Source organism: Acartia tonsa, chromosome 1, assembly GCF_053477335.1.
Source record: "Acartia tonsa isolate MP-2025a chromosome 1, ASM5347733v1, whole genome shotgun sequence".
NCBI classification, from domain to species: Eukaryota; Metazoa; Arthropoda; class Copepoda; order Calanoida; family Acartiidae; genus Acartia; species Acartia tonsa.
The window spans coordinates 6659188-6679293 of NC_137260.1; the positions used below are offsets into that span (position 1 = coordinate 6659188).

The 20106-nt window shown below is 32.2% G+C and overlaps 2 protein-coding genes across 3 annotated transcripts in view; both read left to right on the forward strand.

Annotated features, from left to right (window-relative positions):
- Nucleotides 1–500: 500 nt before the first annotated feature.
- Nucleotides 501–2655, forward strand: LOC145322341 (uncharacterized). The gene is made up of 3 exons (XM_080164345.1): nucleotides 501–1286; nucleotides 1798–2085; nucleotides 2509–2655. Exons 1-3 carry the CDS (start codon nucleotides 1188–1190, stop codon nucleotides 2653–2655), a joined length of 534 nt encoding a protein of 177 aa, XP_080020471.1. The 5' UTR covers nucleotides 501–1187.
- Nucleotides 2511–20106, forward strand: part of LOC145307363 (protein big brother-like) — a 140443-nt gene continuing 122847 nt past the window's right edge. The window contains exons 1-4 of one of the 2 annotated variants that reach the window (XM_080149856.1): nucleotides 2511–2620; nucleotides 3247–3340; nucleotides 19014–19100; nucleotides 19539–19643. In XM_080149856.1, the coding sequence (XP_080005982.1) occupies nucleotides 3263–3340; nucleotides 19014–19100; nucleotides 19539–19643 (270 nt within the window). In that variant the 5' untranslated portion in view covers nucleotides 2511–2620; nucleotides 3247–3262. The remainder of the gene's footprint in view (nucleotides 2621–3246; nucleotides 3341–19013; nucleotides 19101–19538; nucleotides 19644–20106) is intronic. The other variant, XM_080149785.1, reaches the window with a different exon arrangement.

Here is a 20106-nt window from a genome sequence, read left to right on the forward strand (position 1 = left end):
ATAACCTCACCGCGGTTGCAGCTACACACACACACACACTTACTACTCTGGCCACATTACTACACCCACACACCATACTCCCCCACCTCCCCTCATTCTCTCCCCGCTGCACTACATAACCGCTTGGCTCACCGCTATACGCCGCCCAACACATTGAATGTTCACCTCTGGTCACCGCACTCTTAACAGTCTTGGTTACACACACTAATCTCTTCCCATCCCCCCTCCCAAAATACTTTAAACCGCCCTTTTTTATCACTCCCACTTCCCTTGTGGGGGACGTTTTACGGCCCCCCAATACTTCCGTTTTAAGGGTGATGTAATATTATGATGCCCCTTTTTAGGGCTGTTGGTGGATTCTAAACCCACAAGAAGATATTTTCTTCTCTCTCTCTAAAACTCTCTTTTTTCCATATCTCTCTCTCTTTCTCTACTTATATATGTATGTGGTGTGTATGTGTGTGTGTGTGTGTGTGAGTAGCTGCGCTAGTGTGCTAGTGTGTGGTATAAGCATAACCACAGTGTAAGGCACAACCGCAACCCAAGCTAGCCTGAACAAAATATATATTATATACATAATAACCATATATATATTATATATATACTAATAATCATGTGATTCTAAAACATACACACACACAATAACCTAACCTAAAGTTTAATGAAAACCGCAACAGCAACCACACAGTAAGAGGAACTTCACTTGAAAACCCAACAACAGCAAAGAAAATCCAACAGCTGAAAACCAAAACTCTCCCCCCACTTCTCTACCCCCGCGCCAGCCGCAGTTTGCGGCTGCACAGCTGCTGTGGTCCAAGTACACCACAATAATTATAACCGCAAGCACAACAACTGCAGTTTAAAAAGACAAAAAGTTTGTTGGCCAGACGGTGGTTTTATATACATGCTTATTATTAATGTGGATTTATTTTTATTACAAGTGACTGACATCTTTTGGTTAACTAAATACTAGTGAAATTATTTTGCCAGTTACTAGATTGATAGATAGATTGTTTGTTCGGTGGTTTTTGGCTTGTTTAGTATAAATATATCATACACAGTGCTAATTTGATAATTAGTTAAAAGTGATTTTAAATCAAAAGTTAATTTTTGTACTTAACAGTGAAAAAATAAATGTAAAAATTATACCGTTATCTATTGAAAAGTATCGTTAAAACGGCCTAAAAATGTTACATAGCGCTGCCCCCCCGACCCAGTTCAACATGTTTCCGTTTACTGCTGCCGTTATGGGGCAAACTCAGCCCCTAGGGGTCTCACAACACCAGGCATTCCATACTTTTTCAAAAATTTAAAAAATCTTCTAAATTTTCTAATACAAAATTTTTTAAACTCTAATTTTAGTATTAATTTTGTTAAGAGTCAATGGATATATGATATATGAGGATATTATGACAGGGGAAAAAATGTTGCTAACACGGACATTTTTTGGCAAGTTCGTTCATCCAGTAGGAGGGATTGGGGTAAAGGGGATGATGAATAAGGGGGATCTTTGTTTTTATAGCCAGCTACGAGTTTAACTTTATTAGGATGCATGATAGTCTGGTGTAAGGTCCAAGTAATAATAATTTCATTTAATATTCTTATTTTCTAATGCAATGAAATCAAAGTAACAGTGATTGTACTCTAATAAAGTGAAACTTGTAGCTGCCTAACGATCCCCGTACCCACCCCATTTTACCCCAACCGAATTTTAAGACTTCAATTATTAATTTTGTTTTAAGTATTACAACTACTTATTTTGAAAATGCAATAAAATCAAAGTATCGGCGAATGCAGGGCCAAACCCCGCCGCAAACGTCACTATCCGCCGTCAGCGGCGGATTCAACACCAGCAATAACAACAACAGTCACAGCCCGCCCTCCAGTGGCAGCGATATTTCTAGTCAAACACAAACCGCCCTATCGCCGCAGCACCAGATTAGCGCGGCGGTCAATGTTTTTGCCGCGGCAGCGGCCGGTACCAACGCTATGCTCGGCGGCGGGGGTGGTATGCACCCCGGAGCGGGAGGATTCCACCATCAAGCTCCCCATCTGGGCATGCATCCAGGAATGTTCATTGAAATCGTTATAAAATAAATTAATATCATAAATCTTAGGGCCAGATATGACACTTTGAAAAAAAACATCCTTTTTGCCAATAAGATACTGTTTTTAGATGAATTTTTATAAAATTTTATTTCCCCTCGTTTAAAAAAGTTTCTTCAAGCTTTATTCCTCTCGTAAGATTAATTTATCATCCATTGTTATAACCCTGAAATAATAGATGTTTTACAGGGAGGGAGGTGACATTGGACTGTATGTAAATCATGCTGGTACTCAAAGTTTTTTGATCAATCGTGTTCTCCTAAAGATAATCTTGATTTGTTCGTTTAAACCAAAAATTTCAATCTGCTAAAGGGATAATTTTGTTTATCATTATTAGTAATGAACATCAATTTTTCGTCCTTTGTCTTAAATAAATAGTTTTCATGAACAAAAATTTACCAGGTGGTCATGGCGGTCACCCCGGTCATGGAGGTGGTCATACCGGTCATGGTCAAGGGGGTCAACCAGGCCTCCACCACCCTCACCATCCGTCAGAGCTTGTACATCATAAACCTAGGAATTTTATTCCTTAATGAAGTTATACAATAATCTTATTATTTAAAGTAGTAAGGTTTTTTGTCTGAAGCTTAATAAACATTTTAACTGTTGAACTTATTAAGTTCTCTATTTTATGTAAGCTTAACTTATGTCCCTTAATGGTTTATTTCAACATTTTATTCTTGGGATGGTTTTAGGCTAAAGTTCTGACTCCTCCCTACCCCTTCGAATATTGAGCCCCTAGATGGTAAGGTAGCAGCCGATAATAAAAGGAAAAATAAAAAAAATATATTGAATTTTGAGAGAAAAAAAAATGAACCTAGTAATAGTTACTAACTTTTTATCTGTTGTTCAAGTCTGAAATTAAATCTAAATTCTACTTTTTAACAAAACAACCTTTTTTAACACCTTAGTTTTTTTATGTTTGACATTTTTTGGAATTTAAACTAAACTTGTATGTAAATTATTATTTTTTACCAATATTAAACGACATAACAGTTTAGAAGATTTTTATTGTATTTGCTCTGACATTGTTTAAATGATTTTTAAAAAATTGAACAAGGAATAAATAATGCCAAACTGGAGTAGGTTCCTATTTAAAATTATAGTATTTAACAAGGAATAAATAGTGCCAAACTGGATTAGGTTCCTATTTAAAATGCCACGAGTTGTACCAAATCAAAAAGATAAATTTGAAACTGATGAATTTTTGAAGCGCCACTCCAGAGAAGCTGAGGTAGGTTTTTTTTATTGGTTGGGGGGGGGGGGGGGGGGATGACAACCCAGTGTTTTAGTCACTTTTATTTTAGTCTTTTGTCGACTAAAAGCAATAATATGTCAACTTGATTACGTTAATAGAAAATACGTGGATATTATGAAAGGGAAAAAAATGGCTTCAACTTAGCTTGCTAACATAGTTATCATTCATGCATTGGTCAGTTTGTTCATCCAGTAGGAGGGGAGGGGATAAGATAAAGGGGGTGGATTGGGGCGATCCTTTTTTTTGCCAGCTACAAGTTTCACTTTTCTTGTGTAAGATTCAAGTTATTGTAAATTATTTCTTTAGTTATTATCAATATCAAATACTTGATTTAACAAATTTTTGATTTGATCAAACGCCATTAATTTTAGCTTTTATTTTATGTTTATAATTCTGGTATTTTCTCATATGGCTACTATTTTGATATTACCTTTAGTACAAGTATAAGTATTTTCATAAGCAGCGCATAAGATCTCGCTAACCTCTGAATTGATTGGGTTCTCCATCTATAGGAAGCATTAAATCTGGTAGGAGTGGTTTTAGGCTATTTTATTGTCCATTCTCCCCTAAATGTTAGCAGCGCGAGCCGCTAGTTGTAAATATGTAAGGATCAAAAAATAATATAAGTACGGCCATACTTATTTATAGAGTCTTTACGCTAGTAAAGCTTACAAATTTAAAACAGTTAGGGAGTTGAATCCATTTTTATAGAAGCAGAAATATAATCTATGATTATGGTTTGGACCCTCTAAAACTGTAATCTACCTTTCCACTTTCCCCTCTCTTGGTGAAGATATCTTCAACGCCGATACGATTTTTGAAATGTAAGATTCTACTTTCCCTTCTCTTGGTGAAGATATCTTCAACGCCGATACGATTTTTGAAATGTAAGATTCCACTTTCCCCTCTCTTGGTGAAGATATCTTCACCAAGAGAGGGGAAAGTGGAAGGGTAGATTATAGTTTTAGAGGGTCCAAACCATAATCATAGATTATATTTCTGCTTCTATAAAAATGGATTCAACTCCCTAACTGTAAAAGATATTGTAAATAGATCGTCAAAACAAATTTTACATTATTTATGAATAAAAAAACATAGATCCCCAATCTATTAATTTGACCAATAGGAATTCAATATTGTAGCATTCCGTTCATATTATTGGTTGGAAAGTAGACGCATTTTGATACTAAAGACAGTTTTTAGTTAATTTTTTTAGGAGAAAGCTTTGCTTTAAAAAAATTCAAATATTCGCTCGTATATTGTGATTTAATCAAACGGGATTAGATGTAAACAATATATTTGTCTGCTAGAAATTTCCTTTTAACTTTGACGGATTATTGTGTATGGTTGACAATCTGCTATCTAGGATGATACATCTATATTATGTTATCTTTGAAATTCTTATTTGTTTGAATATACATATATCATTACTTGGATGTTGCACCAGATTTTCATATAATCTGATAAAGGGATACTCGCAGCTGGCTAAATTAACAATTTACCTATTTCCCTCCCCTCCTACTGACCAATAAAAAAGGTTCATATTAGCAAGCTAAGAAGAAGACCACACTGCTTAACTTTTGCACCACTTTTGATGTCATATTCTCCATCTCTTTTTTAGGGGTTTTCTTTCCCACTTCTCCTCTCCTCTTCCTCATTATATTACGTCACAGAAATCAAAAGTGACACAAAAGTCATGCAGTTTGGTCTTCGTCGCAAGCTAAAATTCCCCCTGTCAATATATCCACGTATATCACATATCCATTATTAAAATTCTAATTTGTTTAAATATAAATGATATTTTAATACTTTAATCCTGTGTATGTTTAGACAATAATTAAATGTTCTTATCATAATAATATGTAATAGAGAAATCCTACATTTTTATTGATAGTCAAAATGTTTCGGATTATTTCAACTTATTTAGAGGTTTTAGGCTTTTTTTCTAGAGGCCAGGGACAAAGTAACTTGTTTTCCATAAATAACTGCTAGTTCTCTCTTTATTTATCTCTTTTTATCTATTTACCTGCATCTCTATCTATCTATTTATCTATCTATCTATTTCTCTATCTATATATTTATCTATTTCTCTTTCTGTTCATTCTTTTTGTCTCCATCTATCTATTTACCATGTATCCTCTCCGTATCTATTTCTTTCTTTCTCATTCTCTACTTTTTTTCACTCTTCTTTTTCTATTTATCTATCTATCTATTACTTTCTAGCAACCTTTTCTGGCTTACACTGTAACTTTACACTTTATCTGTTTTTTTGCTCTCTCTCTCTCTCTCTCTCTCTCTCTCTCTCTCTCTCTCTCTCTCTCTCTCTCTCTCTCTCTCTCTCTTTCTCCATTTATTTATCTATTTTTATCTTTTTCTATAATTAATGCTTTTTTATTTCATTCTAACCCTCCAAAATAGTATATAATATTATAAGCCAAATTTCAAAATCCTGAATGACCTATCCTATCCAAATTTAGCCTTATTAAACAAAGATAGATAAGTAAAATTAAATAGAAATGATAAAACATGACAAGTAGCTTGCTTCTATTAACAGAGGACAATTTTATACAAAAGTAGCGCGGCAAAAACAATATAAAAACAAAAAATAAAGTGTTATTCGAAGGTAATTGAAATTTTACATGGGCAGTTAAACAATTAGATTGCATAATTTTTTGCAAAGATAAAAAGGATAAGACAATGGGCGATAAATTGATGTACATCTCAAATAATGACATACAAAATTACCCATTCTGTAGATTAAAATTATTGGTTGTAACGTTTGAACACTGATAGTATATGCCGACCAATCAAGATTTGATAATATAATCAAAATTTTGTAAGCCAACTAATAAAATAATGTCCAATATCCCCTCCCTCCCTTTCTAAATTTTTGGCATGTGCTCTAAAAAATCGTTGGAAATAAAGGTTTATCAATAATCAAATAAATTTAACGTCAATTTACGCAGATGGACATACATACTAACCTACCCTACCTATAGATTAGCTGCGCTTTGAAAAATAGAAAATTATATAGGATGATTAACCACAAAAATATAATTATCAAAACATATACTACAAAAAATACTTCAATTTTAAAAAATATGAAAATTATTCCTTTAACTTTTTTCCCAATAAAAATATTTCATATTGTTAATTAAAACTGTAATATAGGTTACAATAGCATGCTCTAATTATTATCAATGCAGAAAACAAAAATATCTAACTAGGTCAGTTTTTTTTAAAGTTGACTTAAAATCATTATTTTACTTATATTTTTTTCTTATCAAAATCTTTATCTTTTAAATGTTTTTTTTTTATCAATTATTAATTACATATTATATTATTTTTTTTCTTTAAAATATTCTTTAAAGATTACAGAACTTTGTTATTTACGTCTAAATGAACTTTTGTATGTAGATTTTTTAAATAGTATGTCCCATGGGAGGGTTAATCTTACACCCCCCCCCCACACTCCTTCTTAAGCATACATCATAGCTTAAATACATAAAGGTCAGTGATCAAAGAAAAACTATTTTACCTCCATTTTCTTTGTTGACAACAATAATAACAAGACAATAATGAATATACAATTACTTAAATCTTACACCAGATTTTCATGTTCATTAAAAAAGTGAAATCAGCAGCGGGCTAAAATGATTTCCTCGTTCCATTTTCCTCACCTCATATACTTCTCTTACACCATCCCCTACCCTCCTTCAGAATGAACGAACTGACCAATAAATGACAGGGGAAATATCAACCTAAATTGGCGACAATTTTACCCCACGTATATTCTACATCCATTAAGTCAATGCAAAATTAGAAGAAGAAAAAATCCATTTCGAATTTAAACAAAGACATTTTTAATGTAGCTTAAATGCCTGATGAATGAAAGTTCTTTTACATATTCCCTTGACCCATGAGAATCTGCTCTACAACTAACTTTGTCCCTGCAGGCTTTTCCAGGAATTCTAAAAGGAACTCTTTATTTTCCGACTTTTAGTTGATCACTCCTTGTACCACACATAAAGAAAATTTTCTGGCAGTCGCTACATATTCAGGGAGGGAGGGGACATTGACCTCTAAAATTTTTATGGTACCCAAAGTTCTTTAACACTTTCATTAATTCGTAGGTACAAAAACTTTGGGGATCTGGTTTGAATGGTTCTAACCAGAAGTGCCCAAATTTTTCAACCAATAATTTAGTTTCACAGTATTTTGTATGTTAATTGGGATGTACAATAATTTATCTTTCAATGTCTTATCCCTTGAGATCCCTGTAAATAGAGGAATTATACACATCAAGGAGTTTTTAAGTAAGGTTGATTATAACAAACCATCATTACTCTAAAGTAAAAAAGTTATTAGACTTTTATGGGCTAAAAGACTATTAAAAAAATTTCATAAACAAAGAAATGTACCTTATCTAACTAAAAAATTCAGAATCTTTATTTTTCAACTTTTTAGTATATTATCTATGTTAGAGTATATATAGAGTATTTCTTATCTTACATCTCTATTGAAATGGTTAATTAAAGACCTATCCACTCATCTCTCTCTCTCTCAATCTATCTCTCTCTCTTTCTTTCTCTTACTCTTTCTTTCTCTCTCTCTCTCTCTCTCTCTCTCTCTCTCTCTCTCTCTCTCTCTCTCTCTCTCTCTCTCTCTCTCTCTCTCTCTCTATCTATCTATCTATCTATCTATCTATCTATCTCTATCTCTCTCTTTCTTTCTTTCTCTTTGTCCTCTCTCTCTTTATCTCTGTTTCTCTCTCTGACTCTTTCCTTTTCTCTCTCTTCTTTTTCTATTTATCTATTTACTTTCTTCTTTCAGTATCTTTCTATATCATTTTCTTACCTATCTCTTTTATATTCAATTATTGATGTACAAATAACAAAGATAAACAAAATTAAAATTAATGGTTGAAACGTTTGAACTAACCAAAACTAAGATTTGAAAAACGCACCCAAATTGTTAAGCCATTTTAAAATTGCTTTATAACACTCTACTGTTCTTATTAACTTAAAATAATATTATCTTGTTATTGCTGCGCTTGCTATATACAAAATTAACCTTGTTGATAAAACTAAATGAAGGAGAAAAAGTAAAATAATCAGTGGAGAAATGTAAATTCTTGAATGATTACACATATCCGGAGAAAAAGGCGTGGTTGCCAAAAAAATTTTCATTACATCCAAAGATTAAATCATCTAATGATTTAATAGCCTAAACCCATCCCGGGACCTATATGAAGCTTTATTAAAGTGGAGAACTCAATAGTAATTGAAATCTTAAGCTACAAACAACAAAACCTTACTACTTTCTATTATAACTCTATATTCAAAGGTAGAGGGAGAGATAAACCATATTAAGACATAAATAAAAAAAACAGTCTTAAACCTGAGACCTAAATAAAGCTTGCCTTAAAATTTAAGAACTCGGTTTAGTGGTAAGCAGATCTAAACGGACAGACAAAGAACTCTTATTAATATTTTTCTTTATTTTTTTTTGAAATTGTTTTTGGGAACTTTAGATTAAATTTAAATTTGATTATCAGATTTTTACTCCGTAGAGAATATTACAAAAATAAACAGATAAATGGATTAAATAGATAAATTGAGAGATAGGAAAGAAGAGATGGAGATAGAGAGAAAGAGAGAAGAGAGAGAGAGAGAGAGAGAGAGAGAGATTTCATATTACGATGTTTAAAAAGCTTCGTATTAACCTAAAGATAATTTTTTTTTCAAAGCTATTTTCACTTTTTTTGCACTAGCAAAAGACTTTAAAAAAGGACATAAAATAGCCTAAAAACATCCGCAAAGCTATATGCAGATTCAAAAAAGATAAAAACTCAATCGGTTTAGTTGTTCTTAACTGAAAAATGAAAAAAAGTTTACTATTTTATTTAATAAGAATAAGTCAAATATTGAATGAATAAAAAGATAAGTATCCGAATGTAAAAATTAACATATTAGCATTTAAGCATATAATATTTCTAAGGGACATTACTAAATCAACCATTTATAGCTGAAACACGAAATATTTTTCTTCAATTTAGATTGTTAATATGGATAACATTTATTGGTCAGTTTGTTTATTCAGCAGGAGGGGGTGCGATTGCTTAAAAGTGGTGGATGAAGGATAACGTTATTTCCGCCAGCTGGGAGTAACTATTTATCGATTATTATTCCTTGAAAATATTTAAGATTAGATTAATTGGAATGTTTTTTTTCTTCAGTTGTTTTACTATTCATATAATTATAATCATGTTTAATTAATTCTTTTTGAGAATGCTTATTCCTAAAGCAAATACTATACTTTTGTAATATGAGGCGAATATGTAAAATTTTATGCTTAACACCCAATTTTTCACTGATGCTCATATCTTAATAGGCGGGTTTTATAAATATTTAATTTCATGTGATTACAGCCGGTTCCTTACTTAAAAGTCTTTGATTTCATTTGTGAATTTATAATGAAATGTTTTATATAGAAGTCGACCATTTTGTATGTGCTTCAAACCACTTTTAAATTTTGACACTACGGTGTTCCAACGAAATAGCCTAAAAAGATTTATTCTTAAAACAGCTAGATAGATAGTTCAATGAAAGATTTAACAATCTTCTCGCGAATTTAAATCTAGAACTAGTTTATTGTAACAAAAGTTTTCAGAAACCTTAATAAGATATCGACATTTTATCCTATTATATAAAGTAATAAGGTTTTTTATGTCTGTAGTGAGGGATCTTGCTAACAGCTGAACCGATATGGTTCCCCTTTAAAATGAAGCTTCTTATAGGTCCATGTGGGGTTTTAGGCTATTTCATTTTTTTATAAGTAAGCCTGGGTATGGTTTTAGGCTATTTTTCTGCCCTCCCATATCCCTTTGAATATAGATCTCCTAGATGCTAGTAACTTTAAAAAACGTCTAAACCTGTTCCTAAAATAACAACAAAAAACAATTATCTAACAGTTTTCTTTGTGAATTAAGGTGTAACTCATCAATTGATGTAAAAAAATAGACATTGAAAGAATTTATTAATATTTTTTTTACTTGGATATAGAAACACCATTTTGGTATACCCAAACACCCTCAAATCAACCCCCCCCCCCCTTCCCACCATTCTCAGTTTGACTGCCTCCTCTAATTGACTTTTTCACTGTCTAAATATGTATAAGAACACTTTTATATCCCTTTTCTATGAAAAGCCAACATAACCCACTCCCCACACCCCCTCAAAAAGTAGCCCCTACTTATAAATGTAATTTTTTTGTGTAACAACTTTTCATGGTTGTATGCACTTTAAAGTTATCCTATTTAGCATCGTTTTTCCTTCAATTTTCATAGAACACAGTAATAGTGTCTGACTGATTATGACGTAACAAAAAAAATTAGCCAATGAGAGGCCACTATAAATTTTACCATGGTCAATAACGGCCTCTCATTGGCTAATTTTTTTGTTACGTCATAATCAGTCAGATACTATTACTGTGTTCATTTTCATACTATGTGCTTTTATATATATTTGGCTATCTGTCTATCTATTCATCAATCTATCTATTCACCAATCTTTCTATATTTTTATCTATAATATCTTAATTAGTTATATGAAAATGCCCTCCCCAAAAAAGAAAAAATAATTAATTATCTATCTATCTATTTATATATACTAGATGTCTCAATTAGTTATATTACTATGTATTGTGTACCCCCCTGGTTATTGAAAATATCTATCTGTAACTATCTATACCTAGCTATCTTTCTATCCTAGATGTCTCAATTAGTTATATGACTATGGTTACCCTCTGGTTATTGAAAATATCTATCTATCTATCTATTTATCCTGTATGTTCCAAATAGTTATATGACTATGAGTACCCCCCTGATTATTGAAAATATCTATCTGTAACTATCTATACCTAGCTATCTATCTATCCTACATGTCTCAATTAGTTATATGACTATGATTACCCCCCTAGTTATTGAAAAGCTTGCTTGTCAAAATATGTCACGCCAATAGTATTTAACCCACACCATACCCCCCTGTAAAATTACCATACCCTTTTTAGAACTCATATCATCATCCAGTTTACACCCTATAGGTCCAAAAACTTCCTTCTTTTCTCTGTATCTAGAAATGCTACTCCTTTTTCTCCCGTGTGTGATGTACATGACATTGTTTATTTCTGTTAAACCTATAACTAGGTTGACATACAATTGCAATAATCTATGTACGATAAATTGATGCACTTCCCTAATGATGTTAATCAAAATAACACCCTCTTTAAATTAAAATTATGGGTTAAAACTGATAGTTTGATCGAACCAATCAAAATTCAATGAAAGTACCAATGAATGAGATAATTTGGTTGTAAAATGGGTACTAATGTAATTTACATCCTAATGTCCCCTTCCTCCTTGAGTCATTATTCATTATTAACGTATTTGAAAAATGTAATATGTCGTCATAACTAGGCTTGCAAAGCTTAACAGGGAACCATATTGGAATATGGGTAATTATGTATTCAGAAAGGATGCTAACACGCCCTCGCTCCCTCTCATATTCTCTCATTCTCGCTCCCTCCCTCAATTTCGTCAGGGACTAAAGGAATTGACAATGGACTATAAATCAATAATACGAATATAAGTGTCAGAATATATATAACTAATAACTGTTAAATCCCTAGCTGGATCTTTAAATCATTTTAGTGGTGAGCCAGATCAGGGTGAGCCAACTTTCCACCAATGAGATCACAGCATTTTATGAAAAGCCGCGCTGTGATTGGCCGAAATTCGGCTCACCCCGATCTGGCTCACCACTAAAATGATTTAAAGATCCAGCTCCTGTATATTTACCAGGGCTCGTCAGCCGCGACTAAGCCACAAATTAAAACAAATTTGGTTGCTTTAGATTTTTTTAAAAATTCGGGATAGCCATTTTTGGTCAGGTTTAGACTTACAGCTGATTTTAAAAGGTTGATTTCCAAGAGGTATGCAGGCGGTATTTTATTTACCTGTTACTAGTGTCTCTGACTGGTAGCACTGTAAAAGTGTCAGAGTTTATGGCTGTGAAATGGCATATCCCTGTAACTTTAAACTACAGGATGCCAGGAAAAAAAAATGGTGCACCAACTTTTGGAAAACCAGGACATTTTGGAAATGTTGATTCGTCTTTGAAGTATTTCGGACGATTCTTTCCTTTTCAATAGCATGTATTTAGACTTTGAAGGGAGGAAGGGGATATTTAACTTGCAATCAGAGATTAAATAATTGGCACAACAATTTTGGGGACACTTCGTTTAAATCTTAATTGATTGGTACAAACTATAATCAAACATTTTGTTAAATTCAAAAGAACGCAAATGGTTTACACTGTCCTGAGAAATCAGCTTCACTGAAAACATACATGTCAATTTATGTGTGTGTGTGTGTGTTTTTGGGATATTTTACTTCAGGTTTAAAAATAAGTTATTTTGCAAGACTGAAAAAGTTGAATAAAATAAAAATAGGAATCATCTAAAAAGTTACATTTAAGACTTTTAAAGAACACAGTAATAGTATCTGACTGATTATGACGTAACAAAAAAAAATTTGCCAATGAGAGGCCGTTATTGACCAATGGTAAAATTTATAGTGGCCTCTCATTGGCTAATTTTTTTTGTTACGTCATTATCAGTCAGACACTATTACTGTGTTCCTTTTAAATAACAAAATCAACATACAGACCAATAGTTAGACTTGTAGGGTAAAATCTTAATTATTTTTCAACTTTTTAGTTCCACCTTCCTTAGCATGTTTAGTGTAGTGTGTAGTTATATGTAAATATATTTAGGACAAGATAGTTATTATATGCTAATATATTGACACTTCTGTCTATCTATCTTTCTAACTATCTATCTCATTATCTATCTATATATGTAAATATTTTTAGGAGAAGATAGTTATTATATGCTAATATCTTTACACTTCTCTCTATCTATCTTTCTAACTATCTACCTTATTATCTATCTATATATGTAAATATATTTAGGACAAGATAGTTATTATATGCTAATATCTTTACACTTCTCTCTATCTATCTTTCTAACTATCTACCTTATTATGTATCTATATATGTAAATATATTTAGGACAAGATAGTAGTTATTATATGATAATATCTTTACACTTCTGTCTATCTATCTTTCTATCTATCTATCTTATTATCTATCTATATATGTAAATATATTTAGGACAAGATAGTTATTATATGCTAATATCTTTACACTTCTCTCTATCTATCTTTCTATTATCATCTATATCCTTTCATCTAAGCTTCATAAGATTTTGGGCAGGTTTCAAACTATTTTTTAAGTTAAAGATATCAAGAAACTCACCCTAGATTTTCGTTGTAAATGTTATATCATTATACATCCAAGGAGAAACTTTTCTAAAAAGTTTCCTTAAGTTTGAAATTATCATACCATTTTCTACATGGTAAAAGCAGCTCAGCAACTCTTTAAACAAAGTATGTTAAATGTAAGTACGTCCTTGAGCGACTGAATGCTCAACACTTGTTTGTTGATGGTCCTGAAAAGTATTATTTTTTATTTAATTTTTGATGATTTCTTAAATTTTTCACTTTCTCGTTTTGAATGTTCTTTCTTTTTTCATCTCTCTCTCTCTCTCTCTCTCTCTCTCTTTCTCTCTCTCACTCTCTCTATTTCTCTCTCTCTCTCTCTCTCTCTCTCTCTCTCTCTCTCTCTCTCTCTCTCTCTCTCTCTCTCTCTCTCTCTCTTCTCTCTCTCTCTCTGTCTATCTCTCTCTCTCTCTCTCTCTCTCTTTGTTGAAAATGATATGGTCAATGAAAAGCTAAACTTCAAAATCTTTCTAAAGTAAATTTCAGGATAAAATAACAGTCAAGTTTTATTCTATTTTTGCTGCTATTGTACTGTGATACCAATGTTTAGTATAAATCTAGAAACCGTCTGAAAGTTATAACAAAAGACTCTCGAGTTTAAATTCTAAGGGGAAACATCATATTTCAATTTAAGTCAAATCAGCCATTTCAAACCAGGGACATTGGGATGTTTATTACACTAGTCCCCAAAGTTGTATAATAACGTTTCCTTATTCGCTAGCCTAACAACTTTGGGGACTCTTATTGAATTTTGATTGGTTGGTAAGTTGAGTGTCCAAATGTGTCAACTACTAGTTGTAATCTATGAAAGGAATACTTTTGTGTATCATCATTGGGGATGTACATCAATTTATCGGCTATTGCCCTATCCCTTTAGACCCCTGAGTATAATCGAATAAACTGCTGGAAGTTTGAACAGTAAATTTATTTTACATAGACATATCCCTTATTTCCTGAGTATAATCGAATAAACTGCTACAAGTTTGAACAGTAAATTTATCTTCCATAGTAATATCCCTTTATCCATTAAATAATATTTGTGTAAAACTTTGTAATTTATTTTCCATTGTTCTATCCCCTCTCTCCCTGAGTATATTTGTGTAAAACTTTGTAATTATTCTTATATAGTCCTCTCCCTTATTCCCTGATTATAATCGAATAAACTGCTGCAAGTTTGAACAGTAAATTTATCTTACATAGACATATCCCTTATTCCCTGAGTATATTTGTGTAAAACTCTGTAATTTATTTTCCATTATCTTATCCCCTTTCTCCCTGGAGTATAATCGAATAAACTGCTGCAAGTTTGAACAGTAAATTTATCTTACATAGACATATCCCTTATTCCCTGAGTATATTTGTGTAAAACTCTGTAATTTATTTTCCATTATCTTATCCCCTTTCTCCCTGGAGTATAATCGAATAAACTGCTGCAAGTTTGAACAGTAAATTTATCTTACATAGTCATATCCCTTATTCCCTGAGTATATTTGTGTAAAACTATGTAATTTATTTTCCATAGTTCTATCCCCTCTCTCCCTGATTATAATCGAATAAACTGCTGCAAGTTTGAACAGTAAATTTATCTTCCATAGACATATCCCTTATTCCCTGAGTATAATCGAATAAACTGCTGCAAGTTAGAACAGTAAATTTATCTTACTTAGTCATATCCCTTATTCCTTGAGTATAATCGAATAAACTGCTGCAAGTTTGAACAGTAAATTTATCTTACATAGTAATATCCCTTTATCCATGAGTATATTTGTGTAAAACTTTGTAATTTATTTTCCATTGTTCTATCCCCTCTCTCCCTGAGTATATTTGTGTAAAACTTTGTAATTATTCTTATATAGTCCTCTCCCTTATTCCCTGATTATAATCGAATAAACTGCTGCAAGTTTGAACAGTAAATTTATCTTACATAGACATATCCCTTATTCCCTGAGTATATTTGTGTAAAACTCTGTAATTTATTTTCCATTATCTTATCCCCTTTCTCCCTGGAGTATAATCGAATAAACTGCTGCAAGTTTGAACAGTAAATTGATCTTACATAGTCATATCCCCTCTCTCCCTGATTATAATCGAATAAACTGCTGCAGGTTTGAACAGTAAATTTATCTTCCATAGTCATATCCCTTAATCCATGAGTATATTTGTGTAAAATTTTGTAATTTATTTTCCATTGTTCTATCCCCTCTCTCCCTGAGTATAATCGAATAAACTGCTGCAAGTTTGAACAGTAAATTTATCTTCCATAGTCATATCCCTTATTCCCTGATTATATTTGTGTAAAACTTTGTAATTTATTTTCCATAGTCTTATCCCCTCTCTCCCTGGAGTATAATCGAATAAACTGCTGCAAGTTTGAACAGTAAATTTATCTTACATAGTCATATCCCTTATTCCCTGAGTATAATCGAATAAACTGCTGAAAGTTTGAACAGTAAATTTATCTTCCATAGATATATCCCTTATTCCCTGATTATAATCGAATAAACTGCTGCAAGTTTGAACAGTAAATTTATCTTCCATAGACATATCCCTTATTCCCTGAATATAATCGAATAAACTGCTGCAAGTTTGAACAGTAAATTTATCTTCATAGTCATATCCCTTATTCCCTGACTATAATCGAATAAACTGCTGCAAGTTTAAACAGTAAATTCAAATTCTATTGTCATAATCATATCTCTTTATCCATGAGTATATTTGTGTAAAACTTTGTAATTTATTTTCCATAGACCTATCCTTCTTCTCCCTGATTATAATCGAATAAACTGCTGCAAGTTTGAACAGTAAATTTGACTGATTTGACTCAAATTGAAATATTATGTTTCCCTTCTATTCTTTCGTAGCGAAACTGCTCTATAATTCACAACAAATTTGTATGTACGTCTTCACCCGATTTTAAAATTGGGGTTTTAACTATGGTAATGGCAAAGACTTTAATTTTACTTTAAACCTGCAAGTTTAAGGAGAAAAAGTAATACATTTTTTGGAGGGTGTAATTTTTTTTTTGGGAGCGACTTTTTTGGGGGAACTTCTCTGGACCTAACAGAAGCTTCACTGTAAAGGAAAACCATATCGGATCAGCGGTTAGCAAGACGCACACATTCTGTTACTTTTAAAAGGAATTATTCCTACTTTTATGACTTCAACAATAAATGTACAAATGTTGTTTGCAAGTTGTCATCCTTGTTTTTTATTGTGTTTGCCCTTTAGAAAATATATCAAATATATATTTTAAGAAAATTTAAATCCAACTTTTCAACAATATCAAACAAATATTAAAGAAATGAAATATTTTTTAAAAATTTAAGATGCTAGGTTGATTTTGAATTCAAATGGAAGTTTTACGACAAATAATGACTTGTTGGCTTTATTTTAATAAATAAAGTTAAAATAAGCTTTTTTATGTATTATGCGTTTTTATATGATTTTTAATACATATTTTTTATAAATAAAACCTCTGAGGACGGTATATAAAAACGTAGGGCCAGACGTTTTGACTATTGCAGACAACCATCCCTCTGATTGCATGACTTTTGTGTGTAAGTTCTAACTATCCATTAAGTTGATCCTGTTTTGGGCCATGGCATCTGTCATAGCAGCAGTAGGTACAAGTCAATATGCAGTCAGGGCCTAGGTTCGAACCCATCACTTACTCGACGACTAGCGGATGCACTTCGTGTTACTATACATTACAGCATGCCTAACAAATTTTATATGACCAATTAAACCTAGTAAAAGTGACTCTTATTATGACGTAAAAAAGTTTGCCAATGAGAGGCACTGTAATTGACCAATAGTAAAATTTATAGTGGCCCCTCATTGGCTAATTTTTTTTAGGTCATAATCAGAGTCAGACACTTTTACTAGGTTCGACCAATTGAAATTTATGCTATATAGTCGACGCAAAGCAATTTATTTGACTGTCAATACTATGTCATCTAGTTTAACAGGATAAGCTGGTTAAAACATGTCAATAATGAATGCTACCACTTCTATGTATATTGTACTAGGGGATACCCTCCTAGCATCTAGGGGCTATGTAATCGAAGGGACTGAGTGGCTAGAAAAATAGTCTAAAAACATCCCAAGATTTAAATCTAAAAATAGAATAGCCTAAAACCACCACAGGACCTATATGAAGCTTACTTTAAATAATGAACCCAATTGGAATAGTAATTATTGAGATCTTAAGCTTCTGACCATAAACCCTTACTACTTTATACAATAGGATAATAACAATCGAATATATATTACATGGATGTTGCATCAGATTTTCATGCACTCTGATAAAGTAATGCTCGCAGCTGGATAAAATAACGATACCCTATCCACTTTCTTTTATACCATCCCCTCCACTCCAGATGAACAAACTGACTAATAAATGAGGTCCATATTAGCAGGCGACAAATTTTCCCCTGTCAATATATCCATGTATTATATATCCATTATAAAAACGAAGGTCAAAAGTAGGATATTATAACAAGGTGTTACTTCAATATAACATAATATTTACAAATAACATCCCAAATTTGTGAGTTCGGAGATCTATGAGGATAAGAAAAAATGGTGGAAAAGTTTAAACTCTACTAGTTTGAAAAAAAACAAGATATTTTAAGGGCAACCAATGAAAGAATGCGTTAATAAAACTTTGGGTACCAGTAAACTTTACATCCCAATGCCATCTCCCTCAAAATCCACTAGGTCTTTTACTTGTTCTGTTCAGGTTTTAGGCTATTTTTCAAATTATTCAGTTTTACAAAAACCAGTAAAGTTATTACAATAACATTGTTATTGAAAGTATTTATATAGATGTCAATCTTAATGTTATAATTCTTATTCTTATGTGTATTATGCAGCTATTCATATGTCAACTTTTGGGTGTGTAGAAGTTTCAATATATATATATATATATATATATATATAGAGAGAGAGAGAGAGAGAGAGAGAGAGAGAGAGAGAAGAGAGAGAGAGAGAGAGAGAGAGAGAGAGAGAGAGAGAGAGAGAGAGAAAGAAAGAGATGATATAAAAGAAAGAAATTGAAAAATAGATTTACATATTTTTTCTATTACTATTTCAGGTTAGATACACATTATACAGGCCGGGTGACTAGACATCTAATTTCTATCTCTAAAGAGGTCAAATATACAGGGGTATCTAGATATCTAATTTCTATCTCTATTTCCGGTTAGATATACAAGGTGACTAGATATCCAATTTTTATCCTTATTTCAGGTTAGATATACAGGGTACCGAGACCGACCAATTCACGAGCGCCAATCTAAATTTTTAAATGGGTGCCGAGAGGGCACTACCGAAATAGTAAGTAATTTATTTTTAGTAGCGGAGCTTCTCTATAATTTGCAGGGATCTTAAGTGATAAAACATTAAATCCAATGATGATGAAGAAATTATTGCTTTTACAATTAAAAACTATTGGTTGATCACTGCTTGTTTAACCCAACCAATTGAAATTTAATGAAAGTATCCGAGCCACCGATGAAAGAGCATGTTTGAAAAACTTTGGGTATCAGTATAATTTAGCTTCCAATGCCCCCTCCCTTCCTGATAATTTATTAAGGAACTAAATTCTTTGTGAAGATTCTCCTTGGCAATAAGCATCTGCAATATTTCTTCCGTCTGTCTATCTATCATTAAAAGTATTTGAAATAAAATACATCTATTAAAAAATGTCCCTACTGCTGCTATATCAAGAACATTAAATAAGAAAATAAATTCTAAATCTTATTCATATTTTAGGCTTTCATAGGAACCGGTTTTAATTTAATGATGTCCTTTGATACGGCCTGTACCTCCTACAACCCTGCACACAGACAGTGCGACTTCGAGAAGGAACACGGCAAGGTAGGGCTGTTAATTTTAATATCCGCGGAAAGCTGTATGTAATACGTTGCGGTAAAAACTGCTTTCTAGGCAATACAGAAAAGTAATGTATTATCCCATTTGAAGATTTTAATTGATGCTTGAAAGTATTATTTAACCATTCAGATTTACAAAAGTAACGGAAGTTTTTAACTCAACGAATAAGAAACCGTGTAGCGGGACAAAGTATCTTAAAATCCGCCATGTGACGTCATAAAAACAAGGGATTGTCCATCTCTTTTTTAGAGGTTTTCTTTACCAATTCTCCTCTCATCTTCCTCATCTTTATGACGTCACATGGCTGATTTTGAGACACTTTGTCTCGGTACAAATCTTATCAAAAGTTTTAACCCATAAAATTAACTTATTGTATCAAAAGTTCCAACTCAAATGTCTATAAATGTCCATTCAGAATCCGATTCTGAGCTATATTAGGGATAAATAT